Source organism: Balaenoptera acutorostrata, chromosome 2 (genome assembly GCF_949987535.1).
Source record: "Balaenoptera acutorostrata chromosome 2, mBalAcu1.1, whole genome shotgun sequence".
NCBI lineage: Eukaryota > Metazoa > Chordata > Mammalia > Artiodactyla > Balaenopteridae > Balaenoptera > Balaenoptera acutorostrata.
In genome coordinates this window covers 69,942,663-69,962,426 of record NC_080065.1, presented here as the reverse complement: position 1 = coordinate 69,962,426, position 19,764 = coordinate 69,942,663, and the positions used below count along the sequence as shown (strand labels likewise).

At 34.8% G+C, this 19,764-nt stretch overlaps 1 protein-coding gene across 2 annotated transcripts in view; it reads right to left on the bottom strand.

The window, feature by feature from the left end:
* Positions 1-3,512: 3,512 nt before the first annotated feature.
* Positions 3,513-19,764, bottom strand: part of VCAN (versican) — a 115,506-nt gene continuing 99,254 nt past the window's right edge. For both annotated transcript variants that reach the window (XM_007193043.2, XM_007193041.2), the window contains 3 exons: positions 10,099-10,243; positions 4,794-4,976; positions 3,513-4,647 (listed from right to left, as the gene is read on the bottom strand). In XM_007193043.2, coding sequence (XP_007193105.2) covers positions 4,520-4,647; positions 4,794-4,976; positions 10,099-10,243 — 456 coding nt within the window. In that variant the 3' untranslated portion in view covers positions 3,513-4,519. The remainder of the gene's footprint in view (positions 4,648-4,793; positions 4,977-10,098; positions 10,244-19,764) is intronic.

Below are 19,764 nucleotides of genomic sequence, written 5' to 3'. Positions count from 1 at the left end.
CCATGAGGGAACTGAAATAAAAAAGCAAGTCCAAAAATAAAAACATAAAATGTCTGACTATTAAAAGAATATTTTTCTTCAAGTATTTTTTAGATGGATGATAGTGGGAATCAAACTATTATGGTATTTAGAATCCAGTGAATATATTTAAGAGAGTGATGTTACATGTTTATTTTAGAACGGCAATATTTAAAATATGCCACAACTAAAATCCTTTACAATTGTTTTGCTTTATAATGAAAAACATTTTGGTTGACAACTTAAAATGTGATGGATACATAGTTTAAAATTTTATTTTAGAGTACACACTATCAAAAAATCACGACTTACTGCCTTAAGGCAATCAACTTTTAATCTTCAGCAGGGATCATTTGATGGACTCAGACAGAACCGTGAATTTAAATTCCAATGAAAACCCAGGCTTTGCCTATTCTGTAAACATCTCAACAAAAACCATTCTTGTTCTTGTTTGGCATTTTCTCTTTCTTGTCCAGATGGGATCCAAACACTCAGAAATGAGTAATAATGGGAAAAGATTATACACTCTTGAATGACTCATTCAAAGACCTTTATAAACTTTGTATATAGACTTGTTTTAGAAAAGAATCATTTGGGTGAATTCTGGTTTGTTTAGCAAATGGGAATTGCAGCACAGTTAAAAGAAAAAAAGAAAGGATGCACAAATGGTACAAAACCATCACTGCAGGCCTTTTCCTTCAAAAACCACTTCACTGAATTTGTAATACTGGGAAACATAAAAAGAAACACATTAAAAAATGTTGAAGTCATCACTGAGTCTTTAGCTTCTTGATAATAACATCTTTTGCTTTTATCTAAGATATATTTTCTCTTGGAGATTCTTTTCTTGGGAGACAGTCTTGCACAGGCATGCACAAAATCAACTCTGAACTTTTTTGAAACCTATTATATTTTTTCTGTCCATTTTCAAACTCCACAACTTTATTTTGCATGATATATGACTCCTGCACAATTAGCTCAAGGCTAATCCAGTTCCTACTTCCTGTACTGTAATTGAAAATTCACTTAAGATCAGCAAAGTTCTACTTGCTATCACATTAAAATGATGTATTCCTCCCGATATAATCTCTCATACCTCTTTTCCATTTCAGCTACCCCAGAAGACCACCTCTTCTTCCCCTGATATGCAACCTAGCTTTTAGAGATGAATAGAAAACCACCTCTGGCTGACTTTTAGTGTTGAGTCTCCTTAAACTTCTCACTCTGTTCCAGCATTGTGGGTAATGGAACATCCCATAGACTCTATTATTTGCACCTAGATCAATAAAAATTTATCTGATGGATTTATAAACATCTAATAAGGGTGTATATGCACAAGTAATACAAATTCTTATATACTCCCTTGGGTAATTTCTATTTAAAGTTCTGTATAAAGATATGACAGATTGCACATTAAAAGGACAAGCTAAGCAAGGAAAAGAATCTCTTCTGTATCTATTCATGCCTAACTTCCCATATATTTTTGACATTCCAAGAAAGAAACCTCAGAATAATTTTCCACTCACCTTTGTCCTTTATGATATCTTCTATACCACTGCAGAATATATAATGGATTTGTTCTTCCAAATTATCAATAAAGATATTGAATAGAATGGGCTGTAAAATAACTCCCATGGGATGCATCCAGTATAAAAATCTTACATTGGCACAGACCTGTCTAGTTCATTTACTGTTGAATATCCAGGGCCTAGTACAGTGCCTAATACATAGTAAGTACTTAGTAATAGTGAATGAATGAAAATAAAGGGATGGATGAGTATCTGGATGGATAGGAACTTGGTGTTTTTGACATCTTCTGATCTTTTTTTTAGATATGATCTTCTAGCCAGTAAATTAACCTCCTAAACGTATAACAATTGAGAACATAATATTTTATGTTTTTTTTTTAAATTAATTTATTTATTATTTATGGCTGTATTGGGTCTTCGTTTCTGTGCGAGGGCTTTCTCTAGTTGTGGCAAGCGGGGGCCACTCTTCATCGCGGTGCACGGGCCTCTCACTATCGCGGCCTCTCTTGTTGTGGAGCACAGGCTCCAGACGCGCAGGCTCAGTAATTGTGGCTCACGGGCCCAGCCGCTCCGCGGCATGTGGGATCTTCCCAGACCAGGGCTCGAACCCGTGTCCCCTGCATCGGCAGGCAGACTCTCAACCACTGCGCCACCAGGGAAGCCCCTATTTTATGTTTTTATTGAGAGTATTATGCAGGTTCTGGAGATTACCTGCATCCACTACAAACAAACTATGTAACTTGGGACAAATGACTTGAATTCTCTATGCTTGATCCCTCATCAATCAGACATTAACAGCCTCTCTCTTAGGCTTGTTGAAAGATGATGCACATAAAACACTTGGCCTGGTTAATAGGAAGAATTCTGTAAGTGTGACCTATCACTTTTCCTATTGCATGTTTCCTTCATATTTGAGATTAATGCCTAAGAATGTATATGTAAACATTATCAGAATTACTATCTCAGCTTTTGCAGGGACATTTATAATCACCTCTCTGCTAGCCATAAAATCATTTCATCCAAGCCAGCAGCTTGTACTTCATGATAGATCTAGAATGTAAAAATGTTGGTGCACATTAGGGTTTAAAGTTGTAAATAACCAGACCAGTCACAGTATAGTAAAAGAAGGATTTTAGGTTTCTTTGGTGAAACAAAAGCAGGTATAAAAAGTTACAAAGATTTTTAGATTTTCATTCACAAAAAAAAAAAAAAAAAAACAGTCATTCACATTTTACACTATACACGTTATAATATAAATACAGGAACGTATTATGTGCATTGTAATGAAAGAGGAAAAATTAAAACCTAATAGGTAGACACAGAACTGTTCTGTGCTCTAGAACACCCAAAGGTGGATCACATTTAATGCAGCAACCAAGAGAACTTGCCTAAAGACAGTGTGTATGATTGGGGCCACTGTGGTTCCTTCTAAGTCAAAAGAGGTTCTGTGAAAAAGAATCCATGTTGGGTCTGCTCTTCTTCTATTTGCATTTTATTTGTTGTCTTCTCAAGATCATTCTAACTAAAATTAGGGAAAGACTCCTAAATGCTTTCTTTCCATTACAGGGTTTTCTTTAAACATTAAATTAAGTGGATAATGATTCAGAGTCATCTTCAGCAGTCATTTTATTCAAATTAAGGGGAGAAAACAGAGTGGGAAGAGATAGGGAGAAATTTTAACACATACACTCCACCTAATAGGAAGCAACGCCCACACTATTTCTATATATATGCTCCTTGCTTAGAATGGGCAAACATCATTTGCTGAAAGCTACACACTTTTCCACTCTTTTTATAATAAACACTTGATGCATTCTATCCGTCACATTATTTAATCAGGGACAGAGTACTGAGATTATATTGTTCCAAACTGTGTGAGGGAAGTATAAAGGCTAACACTGAAAAATAACTAGCATACTATGTCAATGTTCAGGTTTGGGGTAAAATAACATCCAATAAATTAAATCAGTATGGCTTACTTCATTTATTTATGTATGCTTCACAGCTGCAGCATTCATACATGAACATTCAAAACTTTATAAAAGATTAAAATGGTTATATATACAAAATTTCTTTCTTTGAATGTGTGTTGTTTTAACAAACCCCCCTCCCTCCAGAACCCTAGGTCTATATCCATTTGAAATGTTGTTGATCTGTAATCTTGCAAGTTAGTGTTATAAAAGCCATTAAAAAGGAGACCCAGTTGAGTTAATAATTAGCACTTTGACCCCTAAAAAATGCTCCTAGTCATAGAAAAGTCCTCCATTCAGGCCTTTCTTGTAAGTGAAGAAAAAGGAATGCAGCAAAAAAAGAGTTCCACGTTGCAGTCTCTAGTTCCGTTGGGATCCCATTAGCCAGCCAGGCTTCAGCATCACATGGAAGCCGGCTGTACCTAGGGCGGAAATGGTGCGGTGACCTACAAAACTTTGTGTTTGTTAATTGTCCAGGAAAAGCCATCCTCCATTTTGCTGACAAAGGGCAAGGGAAACCATTTCCAGCCTAAACAAACTACCAAAAGCAGCCCAACAAATGATTAAAGACCTGTAAGGCTCCATAATCATCATTAAATATGCCCGAACTCAGTGTGACTTTTTATTTTATATACAGGATTAAAATCAACATTAAATCATCTTATTTACATTGCCATTGGTGCTGAAATGGAGCTTTTTAAATAGTACAGTAGGCTGGTATACATTATAAAATGGTCTGCACTGGAGGCAAATAGAAAACTAAAGAAATTAGATAGTCTGGAAATGGTTACGTTCTGCCCTTATTTTCTTTCCTTTTGTTTGCTTTCTTTTTGAATGCCAATTCTTTCATTTAAAATGTTTTCGAGCACAGCAACCCAAAATGACTGGATGGTGGTCCAAAAATCCAAACCAACTGATAATACTTCTCGAGGTGATAGGAAAGGCACAGGAAGTTAGGACTTTGGCTGAAATGATGAAAACACATGTTCGCCATTTTAGGGATCAGCGCCTTGTTTCTTGCCACCTCCTGCTCCAACGGTGATCATGTTTTGATGTATTTATTGAATTGTCCTTTGCTGATGAGGAATTTTTAAAGTATTTCTTAGAATAAGTCCTTTGGTATGCAGATGCTACATGGAAGGAAAGAAAGAAAGAAAAGAAAACACAACAATATTACTTGCTCCATACCCTAAACTACCAATACCGTAGCCGTAAAATGAGGGTGTCTAGTAGTTGTTATAGCATGGTTGTCCATTCTTTCTAAAGGACCACTTACGGTTCAGGCAGGTAATTTTAGGCATAGCCCATCTTCCATTTCCTAGGCAACGGATGGTTGGAAGGTGGCGTTGAATGAAACCATCTTTGCAGTGATATCTAATCAGGGAGTTGATTTCATAACGAGGTTTCATCTTTCCAAAGGTCTTGGCATTTTCTACAACAGGGGGCTGGCCGCAAGCAACTAAAGAAAAGTAAATTGGGTTATTTCCAAATAATCTAAATATTTCTATTGGCATGAGTTTCTCTTTTTTTTCTCTCTCTTTCCTTCTTTATTATACCCAATCAAGCACCTTCAGCAGTCATTTAGATTAAGAAATTGAAAATTTTCAAGACAAAACTAAATAGTAAGGCTCTGGGCCTAGTTTGAATCTCAGATTCTGTCACCTTGAATTGTGCTTTTTTTTTTTTTTTTTTTTTAAAGAACCATAGGGCATATGGTCATACATTCATCTGTCCATTTGGAGGTGCTACTTTTCTGAAAAAAGTTCCAAATTAAAAGGAATTTGGAATTTCCTGTCTCATGCCACCATGTGGCCTGTTGATGTTATCTTCATCACCATCCCAATGTTTTTATTTATTACCCAACTTCACTTCAAATAATAATAGATTTGTAATAATTAACTATTATTGTCACTTCCCTGAAAAAAACTTACAATCTATAATAACATCATAGCTTCAAAATGCGGACAAAATATGTCCAAAATATGGATAAAATACGGACTCTTCAGTATAAATAAAATATCTCCAGGTTCAATTATGTTTATTTGCTCTTTTCTGTCTTCTGTACAGAGACAGGGAGCAAGTCAGGACATAGTATTCATGCTTCAATTTTGTAATTACCTTATAAATATAAATTTCAACTCTTAAGCAGGGTAAGTAAAGGTAAATCTTGGAATATATAACCATCATTTTTAACCCACAATAAAAAATTCTGTATATCAACAAACTTAGTGATGGTAGAAATAGTAAAAAGGAAATAGTAGTAAAAGAAACTTCACAATTTTGAAATTCAAGAAGCTGGGAAAATTGGTTCAACTGAATTTGTATTAACTTGTAATTTTATTCAATATTAGTGTACTTGTTTTAAATGATATATTTCAAAAATTAACTTTTATTAAGTGATTGTGTTTTGCTATACATCTCTAATAAAAATATAATTTAACTTCAATATAATTTCCCTAAATGACATTTCCTATCAATAGTTTACTTTAAGAATGCCATCATGAGGCCCACCTGATAAGCATGTCATATTCTCTCATGAAATAATGCAAATCTTCAATGGGAGGATGATTATCAGAAACCTTGGTACCAAGATGTTTGGATGTCAAAAGTTCACGAATATTAAATTTATTTACATATTCAAAAGGCTGTTTATAACCATATTCTTTTGCAATGACAAATGTAGGTTTAACTTAAATATTTAGTTCCTTTAATTTACTTCTGCCTGACAAAACAGCTTAGAATGTATTGACCCATAGCAAACAAAACTGTCTTTAATGAAACACAATCCAAGCATATATTTTCGTTCACATAAGAAATTGTCACTCAGATAGACATAACCTAAAAATAGATTATAAAGTCCTACTATCTATAACTAAGAAATTAGAAACATTTGTGTATGTATTTGATTTTTACAAATTCCTAGAAGATAAACTGAGATTTCTATAATAATATGTCATTTTCACTTAATAATCTACACTATGTATATAGTTCAATGAAAACCCACATCTGGATATCTACACTTCTTTTATTGTAATATGGAAAGTCTATACTAGGGTCCAGATACTAGCAAGTATCAGATAGAATGAGATGGAAGTGATACGGAAGGTTAAAAATTATCAATTAGATAACTCATTATACTTGATTCTGACAAATTAAAAGTTGTCTTTAAATTTGAGAGGAAAGCAATATACAGATTTCTTCCAAAACTATAAATGAAGATTTATTATAAAGTTAAAATAATTCAGGGTACTGAATGTGCTACTGGCAAGGACAGGCAAACAGACCAGAAATAGATCCACATATATATGCTTGATATTTGACAGAAGCAACATGGCAGAGCAGTGGGGAAAAGGTAGTTTTTTCACTTGGACAATTGGGTATTCATATGTAAAAAAATATGTATTTGGTTCCCTACCTCAGAGAATCCATGGGAGATCAATTCTAGATGGTTTAAATATATAAATGTAAAAGACAAACTATAAAACATTTAAAAACAACATAGGATAGCTTTCTGACTTTAGGATAGGTAAAGATTTCTTAAGACACAAAAAGGTTTAAACCATAAAGGAAAATTCAACAAAATGAAGAACTCTGTTCATTAAAAAATGCCATGGGGAAAGACGAGCTACAAACTGGGAGTAGATATTTGCAACATATAATTTTCAAGGGATTAATAACAAGGACATTTTTAAAAACTCTCACAAATCAATATATAAAAGAGAAGCAATCAATTTTTAAAAATACACAATAGACATGAACAGAAACCTTACAAAAAGAAGAGCTATAAATAAAAGTATATGAAAAGACATCCAGGGAGAAGTATCCAAGACAACGCAGATTAAGTCACAAGAGATAACATTTTATACCCACCAGATTGGCAAAAATTTCAGAGTCCATTAATATCAAATGTTGGAGAAGATGTGGAGTAACGGGACCTTTCACACATTGCTGGTGGGAGTGACAATTGGCACAACCACTTTGGAAAATAATTTGGCATTTTCTAGTGAATTTGATGGTGCATTTATCCTATGAATCTGCACTTCACTCCTGGAAAAACACCCTATGGAAACTTGCAGAGATCTACCACAAACAAGTTCAAGAATATTCGTAGAAACATTGTTTATAATAGTGAAAACACTGAATGTAACCCAAATGTCCACTGGCAGGAGAACTGATAAATAAGATGTTATATAGTCATATACTGTAATACTACACAGCAGCCAAAATGAAGAAATACAGCTACATGCATCAACATGGATAAATCTCACAAACATAATGCTGAACAAAAAAAGCAATGCACAAAATACAAACAGTATGATTCTACTTAAAGTTCAAAAATGTGCAAAACTAAACAATTTGTTTACAGATACAAGCATATGTGATAATTCTAACGAGAAAAGAAAGGGTATTAAATCATTATCTATGGCTGGATTGGGGAAGTAAATGGATGGGATTGGAAGGAACCTGCAGGATGCCCCAAAGATGTGTAGATAGTATGCAACGAGGTGGTGTTTTTTTTTAAAAAAAAAGTCTTTTATATATAATATAATCCTTCTTTGCAAGTATTTAATTAAAACGACCTAGGTCTGTATGTTTAAAGATGTCTAAAATATCTGAAAGGAAAAATAAGTGTCATTTATAAAAGTTTACAGACATTTATAAAATTCGTAACATTCCCCAGAGTACTGATTAACAAAGAATTAAGTCTACACAAATAAAAATCAGACAGTAGGGAGATAAAATATATGAATCATTTTGTTTTGTTTTATTTTTCTCCTTTAATGAGGTAGACCTAATGTTTTGTAAATCTTTCCCCATTGGGAAATGTCTACCATGATGTTACTTTTGTGAATCCTTTTTAGATAAGGCAGTGGTTCTCAACCTGGGGCAGTTTTCCTCCTCTCCCTCCTTTCCCAGGGATAGTTGGCGATGGCTAGAGACATGGATGGTTGTCACAAAGCAAAGGAGGATGTGGAGTGGAGGAGAATGTTACTGGCATACAGTGCATAGAGGGCAGAGATGACGCTAAACATTCTGCAATGCACAGGGCAGCTCCCACAAGTAAGAACTGTCTGGCCCAAAATGTTAATACTGCTGCTAATAAACCCTGGCATAGGAAAAAACAACACCGGAAATAAAAGAATGTTTGGATCACAAAATGAAAAGCATGACTCCAGGGAACATTTGGAGATCTAAGAGGGCAAACATGACATTTGGATAAAGACAAACAGTTCTTTAAAGACTTCTTACACTAGAAACAGGGAAAAGAGCAAATAACTTGATTTGCTGTTTTCACAAGTTCCATCGCATAAGTGCGGAAGTAACGTACATAGTCAGGAAAGCTGCTCACACATAAAAGATATTCAGAATGAATTCTGCTTTAGACAAGAGAATGGCAGAGTATAGTAGTCATGGATAACAGCTGAGTTTCATCTCAGCTTTGTGTATCTTACTGTTCTCTTTCTTTTGATAGAATTTCTCTAGTGGTGTTTGTCTTTCCTAAAATACCTATAGAGTGTATTATTAGTTTTATTATTTTTATATTCAAAAATAAGTCAAATGGATTTTGTATTTTGCGTTTGTACTTTGTATGTTTAATTGAGGTGGGTAAAATCTGGGTATAGAGATTAAATACTCATGTTCTAACACCATTATCAATTGCAAATAGGTTTATAAATTTTTATGGAATTCCTATTTTTTAAAGGAAGACGTCTATACAGTGTGCCTTAGAATTCAAACATATTGGTCAATGATAAACACTTTCAAAAATCAGCTTTCTTAATTTTATCTGTTTAATATCAACTAAGCAGTTCTTATTATATTATTAACTTATAAACATATTATAAATGTTTTTATTGTATCATATTTTGAAGGTATTCAACAATAGATATAAGGATGGCATTTTTGTTCTATGGTTGATGTGTACAGATGGAGCTTCTAAGGGAATGAGTGAAAAACTCAAGTGTCTATAAAGACCAGGAACTTAACCAAAAAGGAGGAAAGGTCTGCATGAGGACTGCAATGAATTGAAGACCACAGTCCCACCACGGGAGGGCGGTAGTTTTCAGCTGCAGTATTTAAACCACTGATAGATTTGAACATGGGCCAGATGGTACCAGGTGTTCTTTTTTTTTTTAAGTAAAAACTTCACATTATTTTATGATACATACCAGTTTTTTATTGTTGCCAACTAATTAAAATTTTTTTTGTTTCTTTAACATTTTTATTTATTTATTTATTCTACAACTAATTTTTTTTTTTTTTTTTTTTAATGCTCTCCTCATCAAAATAAACAGCTTTATAGGCCCTCAGGCTGGCAATTGTTTTTTTTTAAAAATACTGCCAGGTAGTTTCTCTACATAAATGCTACATTGTTATCTTAAGCACTTGAAATCTAAGGTGAACACATTACTGAAAACAAACTTTTCAATTATATTGAAAAAGTAAACCATTCCAGAGCAATAAGAGATGCCATATGTGACATCCAGCTTATGTCTTAAAGAATGACATTTATTCTTCCTGAATTTACTTGATAATTGAAATGCAGATTAAGTATACATTATTAATGGGGTAATCATTACCTGTTCCTTTCTTGCAGGTATAGGTGAGATGGTAATTGCAGGGAACATCATTCCACTGGCCATTCTCATGCCATATAATTACAACACAATCTTCTCCAGCAGAAAAGAAACTATCTGGCTGATTGGGCCTCCAGTTCTCATATTGCTGTAAAAATGGAGGGAGAAGATAACTATTGACAGTCAAAGAGAAGCATATTATAAAAGCGACAGTGCCATTACTGCACGATTAAACTAGAATGGACTCAACAATTTCTGTTGAACCATCTAGCTGAAATAATTCTGGTGGTACAGAAAAAGATTTTTACACTCTGAGTGGAAAATGTATATATCTCAAAGTCTCTCTTCAACAAATATATATATTTTTTCCTTTGGCAATGAGATATATCTAAGGAATCAATGCTCAATTTAAGGATTTTAACCATGTCATTATTATTAATTGTAACAGCATTAATGGAAATGGAACAACTAGAGAAAAAAATTCATAATCTCGTCACTCTAACCTGTCATGTTTTCTTCCAAACCCTATGTGCACATATAATTTTATGTAGAGATGATTATAGTGCAATAAAATGGTCATTCCTTCTTTTATATTTTTACCACTATAAAGTACCTTTGTCTTATTGACTGTAATTGTTTTCATCCAAATTCTTTGCTATGTCGATATACATATAAATTGATATATTTGCTATATTTATTTTTTTGTTTACCCGATATACCTATGCCCATCACTTTATATTCAACCTTTCTGAGTAATTCTGTTTTAGATATGATTCTTATGTGCACCATCCAGTTGTGTTTTGCTTTATGATCTAATCTGGAAGTTGTTTTAATAGGAACATTTATCACATTTATGCATATTAATATACAAGATAATGCTTTAAAAAATATGTCTTACTATAAATATATGTTTGCTTTTCTTTAATGTGTGTTCAGATAATTAAAAGGAATTTTATTGACCTGATGTTTTTCTACTGGTTACCTTTATATCTACATCTTTAGATGATACCTTTTGATTCCCTAGTTTGAGCAATGACATATAACCAGAAATATCTTTTGCCTTCCATCACAGTAATACATGTCTTTTATTCAGCACCAGTAATGAATGAAGCCCTCTTCTGGTATTTGGTATGCATTATCTCTTACAGTAATCCAGCAAGACTGGGAATAACTTGAAACTTAGCAATGTTAAACACCCAGGACTTTTAGGTTTACATTCAATTTTTTGTTACCTTAAAATGTGACCTCCATATCAACCAATAATTATATGAAAAACACAGTCCTTATGCCTATTCAAAAATAACAAACTTTAGTGAGATGAAGATAATATTGGACCATAAATGAGAGAGAAGCTTTCTAGCCTCCGGTCTCTTAACTAGAATGTGATATGGGACATGTTTGTTCATTGTCTCTCTGGCTCAACTTGGGTATCACTTTCCCAATATGCTTTGCCTACTGTCACATTTAAATCACATCTAATGCTGACCAGACTGGTGGAGACAAATTTCCTTCATATGAAAGAAGTACGTATTCAGATTTATGTGACAATGGCAAATGTGACTGTTTCTTCTGGGCCTACAGATCTATTAGTCTTTCCTTGAATTAAATTTAAAATAAGTCTGTGTGTAGAAAACAAACTTATGGTTACCAAGGGGGAAAGGGGGAGGAGGGATAAATTGGGAGATTGGGATGGACATATACACACTACTATATATAAAATAGACAACTAATAAGGACCTACTGTATAGCACAGGGAACCCTACTCAATACTCTGTAATGACCTATATGGGAAAAGAATCTAAAAGAGTGGATATATGTGTATGTATAACTGATTCACTTTGCTGTACACCTGAAACTAACACAACATTGTAAATCAACTATACTCCAATAAAAATTAAAAAAAAAAAAAAACCAAGGGGGGAAAAAAAATGTCTGTGGCTGAAACAGTGAGTTAAGAGATTTTATTTGAAAAAGACAAAGTCAGAGAAGAAAGAACTGTATATGAGATAAGGTAATTGTTTCCAATTCAGAGCATGCCAAAAAACGGTCCTCCTAGTTACTCCCGAAAGCACCATGGTTATCTTTATGTCTTTTAAAAAGGTATAATAAATATATTACAGAATGGCTCTAATTTTTCTTTCTTCTCAGAAAATAATGCGGTTTTTAAAGCTTTAAAATATGGTAAAAACCTAGATCTTTGATAAAATAATTTGTGAGAAGAAGACCTAAAGTTTGAAAACCTCAGGATTAAGAGACCTTCTACTTTTCCTTCAATCTCTTTGCTTAGCTTTGCTTTGAAATACACCTCAATCATGCCAAAATTAAGAGAGGAGACAAGAGACCTCTGCTATGTAAAGAAGAGTCTCTGAAAAGTGATAAAACTTCAAAGAACCAAGGGAAGATTAATAAAGACTTTTTTTCCAAAACACAGAATTAAGGGTGTTTTTATTTCTCTGGTGGAAATCCAGAAATTATATGGATTTAAATTCAACTCTAGTAGCCTGAATGGTACCACTGAGTTACCCCCTAGGTGGCGCTGGGAAAGATGCTGAGAGGACCATACTCACCAAAGCACTCTGTCTGGCAGGTCTTCCTGCGACCGGGAACTGACATTTGATCTGACCTGGGTTTCTAATTATTTCTTTATTTTCCTTTTCTTTGCCTATTTCCCTTTTCTTATCATCTCTTACCCTCCACCCACCAAGCCTTATTTTTTGCCTTTTTTTTTTTCTTTCCGGCTACCCTCCTTTAATAGATAACAGAAAAGGAAATGGAGTAACAATGCAGATATAAACGTCACATTCAGCCTGCTGCTGCTGTATAACTAAGCTGTCTTTAACAGATGAATTAAAGCAGGATAAAATTAAAAATTAAATTAATAAAGAATAAGAATTCCTTAAAACTAACAAAGATCTACATTTAATACTTTTTATGGTGAAAGATCCCAGAGTTCCTCATACACTTAATTTGGATTTTGGAGCTCAGTACTTTCTAGTTTACTTTCTAACTAACCTCTTTCAGGAAACCAGTGAATGTCCTCAAAGGTGGAAAATTTTCCAGCATCCCAATACCACGTGTAAACTGTGCAGTGCTCCCCTTTCCTTGTCCTTACCGCACTATTCATCTCCCTTCTTTGCTTTATTTTTCTTCATAACACTTATTACCTTCTAATATCCTATGCATTTTACTTACTTATATTTTTTCTCCTTAGTAGAGTGTAAGCTCATTGAGGACAGGGATTTTGGCTTCTTTTGTTTACTCCTGTATCCTCAGTGCCAGGAGCTATGCCTGGCACATACTGGTGTTGTTTAATAAATAATTTCATATTTAGAAATAATGAACCACAGAGTGTGCTGCGTTCCTCCCTATTCATACCTGCCCCTGATCGGAGATGTTGTTTGCTGCTGGCAAACAGCAAGCAAGACAATCGCAAAGTCAGCAGAAGTAAATAACCGGTCTGGAAAACAGTTGGCAATACATACCAAGAGCCTTAAAAAGTTCCTACCCTTGGACCTCATAATTCTACTTCTAAAATGCTATCCTAAAAAATAATCAGAGGTGTGAACAACATTTTATCTAAAATATTATACTAGCAGTAAGTGGGAAAAATCTATAGAGCAAATACATATTCAATAAATCATGGTATAGCCAGACAAATGGGACAGTATATAACCATCAAATATCTTGTCTTTGAGCACTGTACAAGGAGATGGAAGATACTAAAGGAAGTGTTAAGTTAAATAAAAAGTAAAGTCCTAAAAATGTACAGTAATCCAAATTTTACGCATACTCTCAAGATGCAGCTGTGTGTGTGTGTGTGTGTGTGTGTGTGTGTGTATGCAAAAGACCAAAAGAAAATGCAGTAAAATGTGATAAAGTTTATATCTAGTGATATGAGACTAAGGTAATATTTTATTCTATATATTCTTACAGATTTTCCAACTTCCCTTGAATGAGCATGAATTATTTTTCTAATCAGTAAAAATGAACATTATAATATGAGCTATGCAGTGATCAGAAAGAACTTACCGATTTCTTAGCTAACCTTTTTTAATCTAACCTCAACAAACATCACTTCAAGCCATCCAAGTCCCTCGACTGCCATGTATTTTGCAGCTGACATTTCCTCCTGATCTGAACAATAACCATCTCATTTTCACACTGAAATGAGATTCTGATTCCATGCCACCAAAGTAATTCTCAGGCCTTAAGCTTCCCAGGCTCAGACCTCTGGTAAAAGATTTAATTGTTTTGGGTGGGAATTGCATTTGGCTCGCCGCAGTGATTTAAAACCCGTGTTCTGTGTTGTTGCTTGGCAGAACTGTGGCTTAATGGTGCAGGACCAAATTTTAAGTCTGTGGTTTTTACAAGAATGTTTGATACCCACAGGCATGTCACACTATTACCTCATATCTGATTGCTCCATTGTGCAGATTTATTTTGGCTAGGATGCTTTGATTTTGCTCCATGTTACTGCCAAACTGACTTAGCAAAGGAAACTCCAGTTTTCTGAACAACTTTCTTTGTTTCCTCCTGAATTCTTATAGCCTTATTTAATATCACTTGCAGAGAAAAAGAGTAGAAAAAATAAATCATTGATTTTAGGTTCAATAATGTATTTTTTTCACTAAAGCTAAATGTTAGGAAGAGATCTCTCCTCAGGAAATCAATTCTGAGCTATAAGAATGTAATCGAGCCTCTCTCACATAGACGGTGTCTCATACATACAGAAATGTAGACTCTTGGAATGAGCAGAGAAAAATTCTCTGCTCCCATCTGGATTTTTTTCTCCTCTCTGGGATTATAAGCAAACATCCTGGGTGATCTAGCCCAGGTCGACCCTCTTCTAGGGCTGGATGGGCAAACTAAAATTATTCCAAAAAGCCAGCATGGCTTGGGGAGAATTCATTTTAACACTGTTGACAAAAATAAATGCTGATCAGACCTCAGCCTGTTTTTGTCTCAGAGACTCATGTTCTCTATTCCAAACCTTGAACTCTCGTTGTTTCCCCCAGAGACCAGAATTAGCTCAATCCCATGTCTGAAAAGAAACCCCTAAATTACTGTGCATTTTTGTTCTCTTCTGATGGCAGAGAAAATTATGACATAAAAGTCACATAGTTGATGTAAAGGAAAGCCAGCTCAGATGTAAACTTTTCTACATGTTCTATAACAAACATGCATTTTATTAAGAGCTAATTTTTTATACCTAGTATGAACTGCTTAATGCTGTACAGTATATGAAAAAGTTACTTGTAGTGTTCCAATTAAATGATTACCTCTCTGTATGTGTAAAAAAATAAAATAAAAAGTGCCCCAAAAGACAACCATTTCATCTCAACTGGATTTATTAACTTTTCAATTATTGTTTTCTCTTTCCTTTCCCCCCAATCAGATTCAAACAAGTTAGCTGCCAAAGGCATAAAATGATTCTAAAAATCCTGGCCAAAATCTAACAGCTAAGTACCATTCTCTTGAATGACAATTGTCTCCACAAACCAGAGAGTTCATTTTGAACCAATCCTAATATTGAGAGGACAAAGTCAGAGCAGACTGAAGTTATTCATTACAATCTATCAAACTTTACAAATGCTTAGATTATTTTATTCCAAATAATCTGTATTTTATTGTCAAAAATTTACTTCTGTCTTATATTAACGTAAAAGTGGAGAATTATCCTGTAGGTCTTCTGGAGTATACGGGACTCCCCTGCCTGCCAATATTCTCCACTCTCGGAGAGTGACCTCAATTCCACAGATCTAAGACAAACTTGACTTAGGTTTCTCAAGCAGAATGGCTGAAGAGTTATTCTCTCCTTCCCAGCTCTTTGCAAAGTCTCCAACTTAATTCAATCAACATGCGGGGAGGGAAAAGGTGTGTGTTGTGTTTGGGGATGGGGGTAGGGTCTCTGCTTTTGAGTTACCAGCAGTCTACTAAAGTCAGACAGGGTTTATATCCTTTCAAGGTGACTCTCTGATTATATAGTATCTAGGAGTCCCAACTGTCATTCAGAGATACCAGATGATCTTTTACCTTTAAAATACACACCACCATGATCAATGGCCCTGAAATCTCAGCAGATAACTAGTATCACAAGCATGTACAAAATAAATGGAAGATAAAACTGTAATGTAATTGAACTAGAGATGGATCACTGTCTCTTTTTCTAAGGTTAAAAAAGTGTTATTTCATAGACTCACAGGCATACAAAAGAAACTTATGGTTACCAAAGGGGAAAGGGCGGGGAGGGATAAATTAGGAGTTTGGGATTAAGAGATATACACTACTGTATATAAAATAAACAGCAAGGACCTACTGTATAGCACAGGGTACTATGTTCACTATCTTGTAATAAACTATAATGGAAAAGAATCTGAAAAAGAATACACACACACACACACATATAACTGAGTTACTTTGCTGTACACTTGAAAGTAACACAACATTGTAAATCAACTATACTTCAGTTTTTAAAAAAGCATTATTTCAGAAATACACAAGATTTAAAAATAAATCAGGTACTTTGCTTTGCTCTACAAAAGGAGTTTGCTTGGTTCAGCTTTGAGCACTGCTTTCAGTTCAAGAAAGGAAACAAGACCATCCAGTATTAGTCAGTTAACTGCTGTGACAGCCACGTCCCAGCTGGTCCTTTATATGAGACATATATAAGCAAATCGATTTATGAGGAAATATGCAAGCAGCTGGATGGTGAAAAGAAAAGGCTGGATCAGGGAAGGCTCTTGAACCGTAGAATGACTTACCCTTCATGCAACATTCCAAAATAGTATTTGTTTTTCCACATCAAGATTTTTTTTGCCTTTAAAAGATAATGTCAATTCAAAATTCAAAACCCTGACGATAATAAGGTCATGCTTCAACCTCTAGTAGAGAAAGAATTCCCGGAACATGAAAGAGTTTTGTTTTTAAATCCCTTTTATCAGAATTTAAAGCTAAGAAGTTTTCAAAGCAACTGGGCTCATCAAAACTTAGTTGATAACTAGCCCTTCTCCATAATATTTGACCCATTTCAAATTCTTTTCATTGAGATTTTATGATTTAATTTGGTCAAATAGCTATAAAGGATAATCGATGGGCACTAACTAGTTCTCCTAAACAGTTAGACACTCTGTTTAGAATCTCTTGGTTTCTTTTCCTCTCTAATAAAAAGAAAACGGAATTTTCACACACTAGATAAAATTAAAGTTCATCTTTTTGTGGGACACAAATCTGAGATTTACTACCATCACACACACATACACACACCCCTGCAAATACAGTATTTCTTGGCAGCAGGGAAGGATATATCTAGGATAGACCTTTGGGAATGCCCCTGTTCACACAGACCTGTATAGCAGAGCGGTCCCCACCATAAACACAATAGAGAAGGTCCAAAATGGTTAAATAGTTAGTAGAATAAACATCAACAGACCCCTAGAGATGGGAAAACTGAGCTGTCCATTGGACAAACTTGCTAGCTAATTGAACGATTTTTACTTACTAGCCAGCCATTGGGTACAGTTCAAATTTGTGCCTGAGCAAAAAGTACGAATTATTTCATATTGTGGATCTTCAGGGTCTCTCATGTATATTTGAAACTACAAATCTTGAATCTACATCTGCCAAGGGCCTACTCTATCATCGACCTTGTACCTACCCACATATTTACCTATAGTTTTTCAGCTTAGATTGAATCACCTTTTATTCTTTAAAATTCACTGTAATTTAGATTATCTAAAACGGCCAATTAAAGGCTTTATGTTTTAGAACTATTATGAGTTTTGCCAAGTATGTTTAAACAATTAACCACACACATTCCATTGATAAAAACCGCTCTTGACATTTGTCCAGTAAAGCCATGCTCTGACATAATATATTATGGTAATTGTTGGGAGAATTTAAGGCTTCAAGCTATAATTTGGAGTTTTTTTCCATGAACAGTCCAGTCTCTGCTTTCTACCTACTCTCTATTCCCCCAAACACTGCTGATTTAATTCACTGCAAAAAAATTTTCATAAGAAAACCAAAAATGTCCTCTAGGTTCACATGCCAAGGGAACCAGCCAAGGAAAACTTTCCACTGCTATTACTGTGTATAAAGTGAAGATACGGGAAAGATTGGTCCTAATGCTTGCCTCAGTTGCTAGGATTTTACTAAGCATGTGATTCCATGTATTAGCTTTACGCTGCATTTGAAAAATCATCTCATTTCACATTTAACTTTCTGGTTCATGATATAATGCAATTCATACTAGAATTTTAAAACCCAAAGCTATAGGGACTTAATTCACAGAGAATATTATTCCTGCAGAGACCTAAGTGGAGTTCTGGGAATGTGAAGTTTTGAAACGCAAAATACTATATGGCCACTAGGTGGTGATATCCATCCATCATTAGATTTTGAATTACCAACTAAGTCACTGTTAACAAAGCAATGTAGACGTCCCCCCACCACCCCCCCGCCCCAAACCATGATTATTTCCTCCGTATGGAAAAAAAGATTAAAGGATTATCTGTGATACGTCCCCTCAGTTTTGTGAGGAAAAGTAAGAAGAGAACACTTTGCTAAAAGATAGACCTCAGCTAAACAGTATTTACCAATCCCATTCCATTTAGCTACAGGCCAATGTAGCTATAATCTGAATTTTCTAGTTGACTAAAACGTTCAACTACAATATTTATTTTTTTTATTTGTCCTTTTAAAATTATCAGATGATTTACATCAACAGTGAAGCTGCATCAGAAGCAAAGCCAAATCTATAATAGACACCTAAAATCCTTAGGACAGGGCAGATCATAAATAAACACCAATGCACACAATTAATGTCTGCATGTGATTTAGTCTGTTTTTAGGTAAAAACTTATGTAGATTAGCTATAAAAACATGACACCTGTACTAAAAGCTGACTTCTCTGTGTTCAAACTCCTTTTATCACCTGGAACCAGTAGTGCCACTGCTGTACTCACATGGCCACAAATAACATCCAAATGCAGTGGATGCCAGGGGTAAGCAGATAACCACCAAAGGATAAAAGCAAACTCCAAATAGAAAACACAGTCCCTAGAGGACGGCTTACCCTTTCGAAACATATGGTGATAAGAAACCACCTTTGCACTAAATAAAGAACTCAGAATAACCACTCTGGGTTTATCCCCTGGCCCTCACCTTTCAGAACACAGGTCAAACAGTTATCTGCCAGGAGCTTAGAAGGACTGCTTATTAGAGAAATCAAAACATGTGTTAACTTTAAAATGCCTTTTTTCCCTAGATGGCTGTGGTCACAAGAGGCATTTGTTTGCAGTCTGTGGGGGATTATATTTAATTTTGTTTTCTTTAAATTGTTGGGGCAAATGACCTCACTGCAAGGTAGAAATATACCCTCCTCTGCTCCGTGTACTTGCTGCGGGTTACTCCGGTCTGGGTCCTTGTTTATTTATGTTTTAAAGGAGGTTATGGTTTGGCTGTTGTCTTTTAGTTGAACAACCAAAAGGAAAAGAGCAGCTTTGTTTTAAAGGAGAAAGAGACGTTTGTTTTGGTGTCACCGCCCAAGGCTGGCAGCCTGGAGTGGGATCCTACAAACATGAATATGTCGAAGGGAAAAAAAGTAACTCGGGGTCTCCTGATAGTCGTTAAAGTGGCAATATGCCCACTATTTTCCTAGCTGGCAAACCT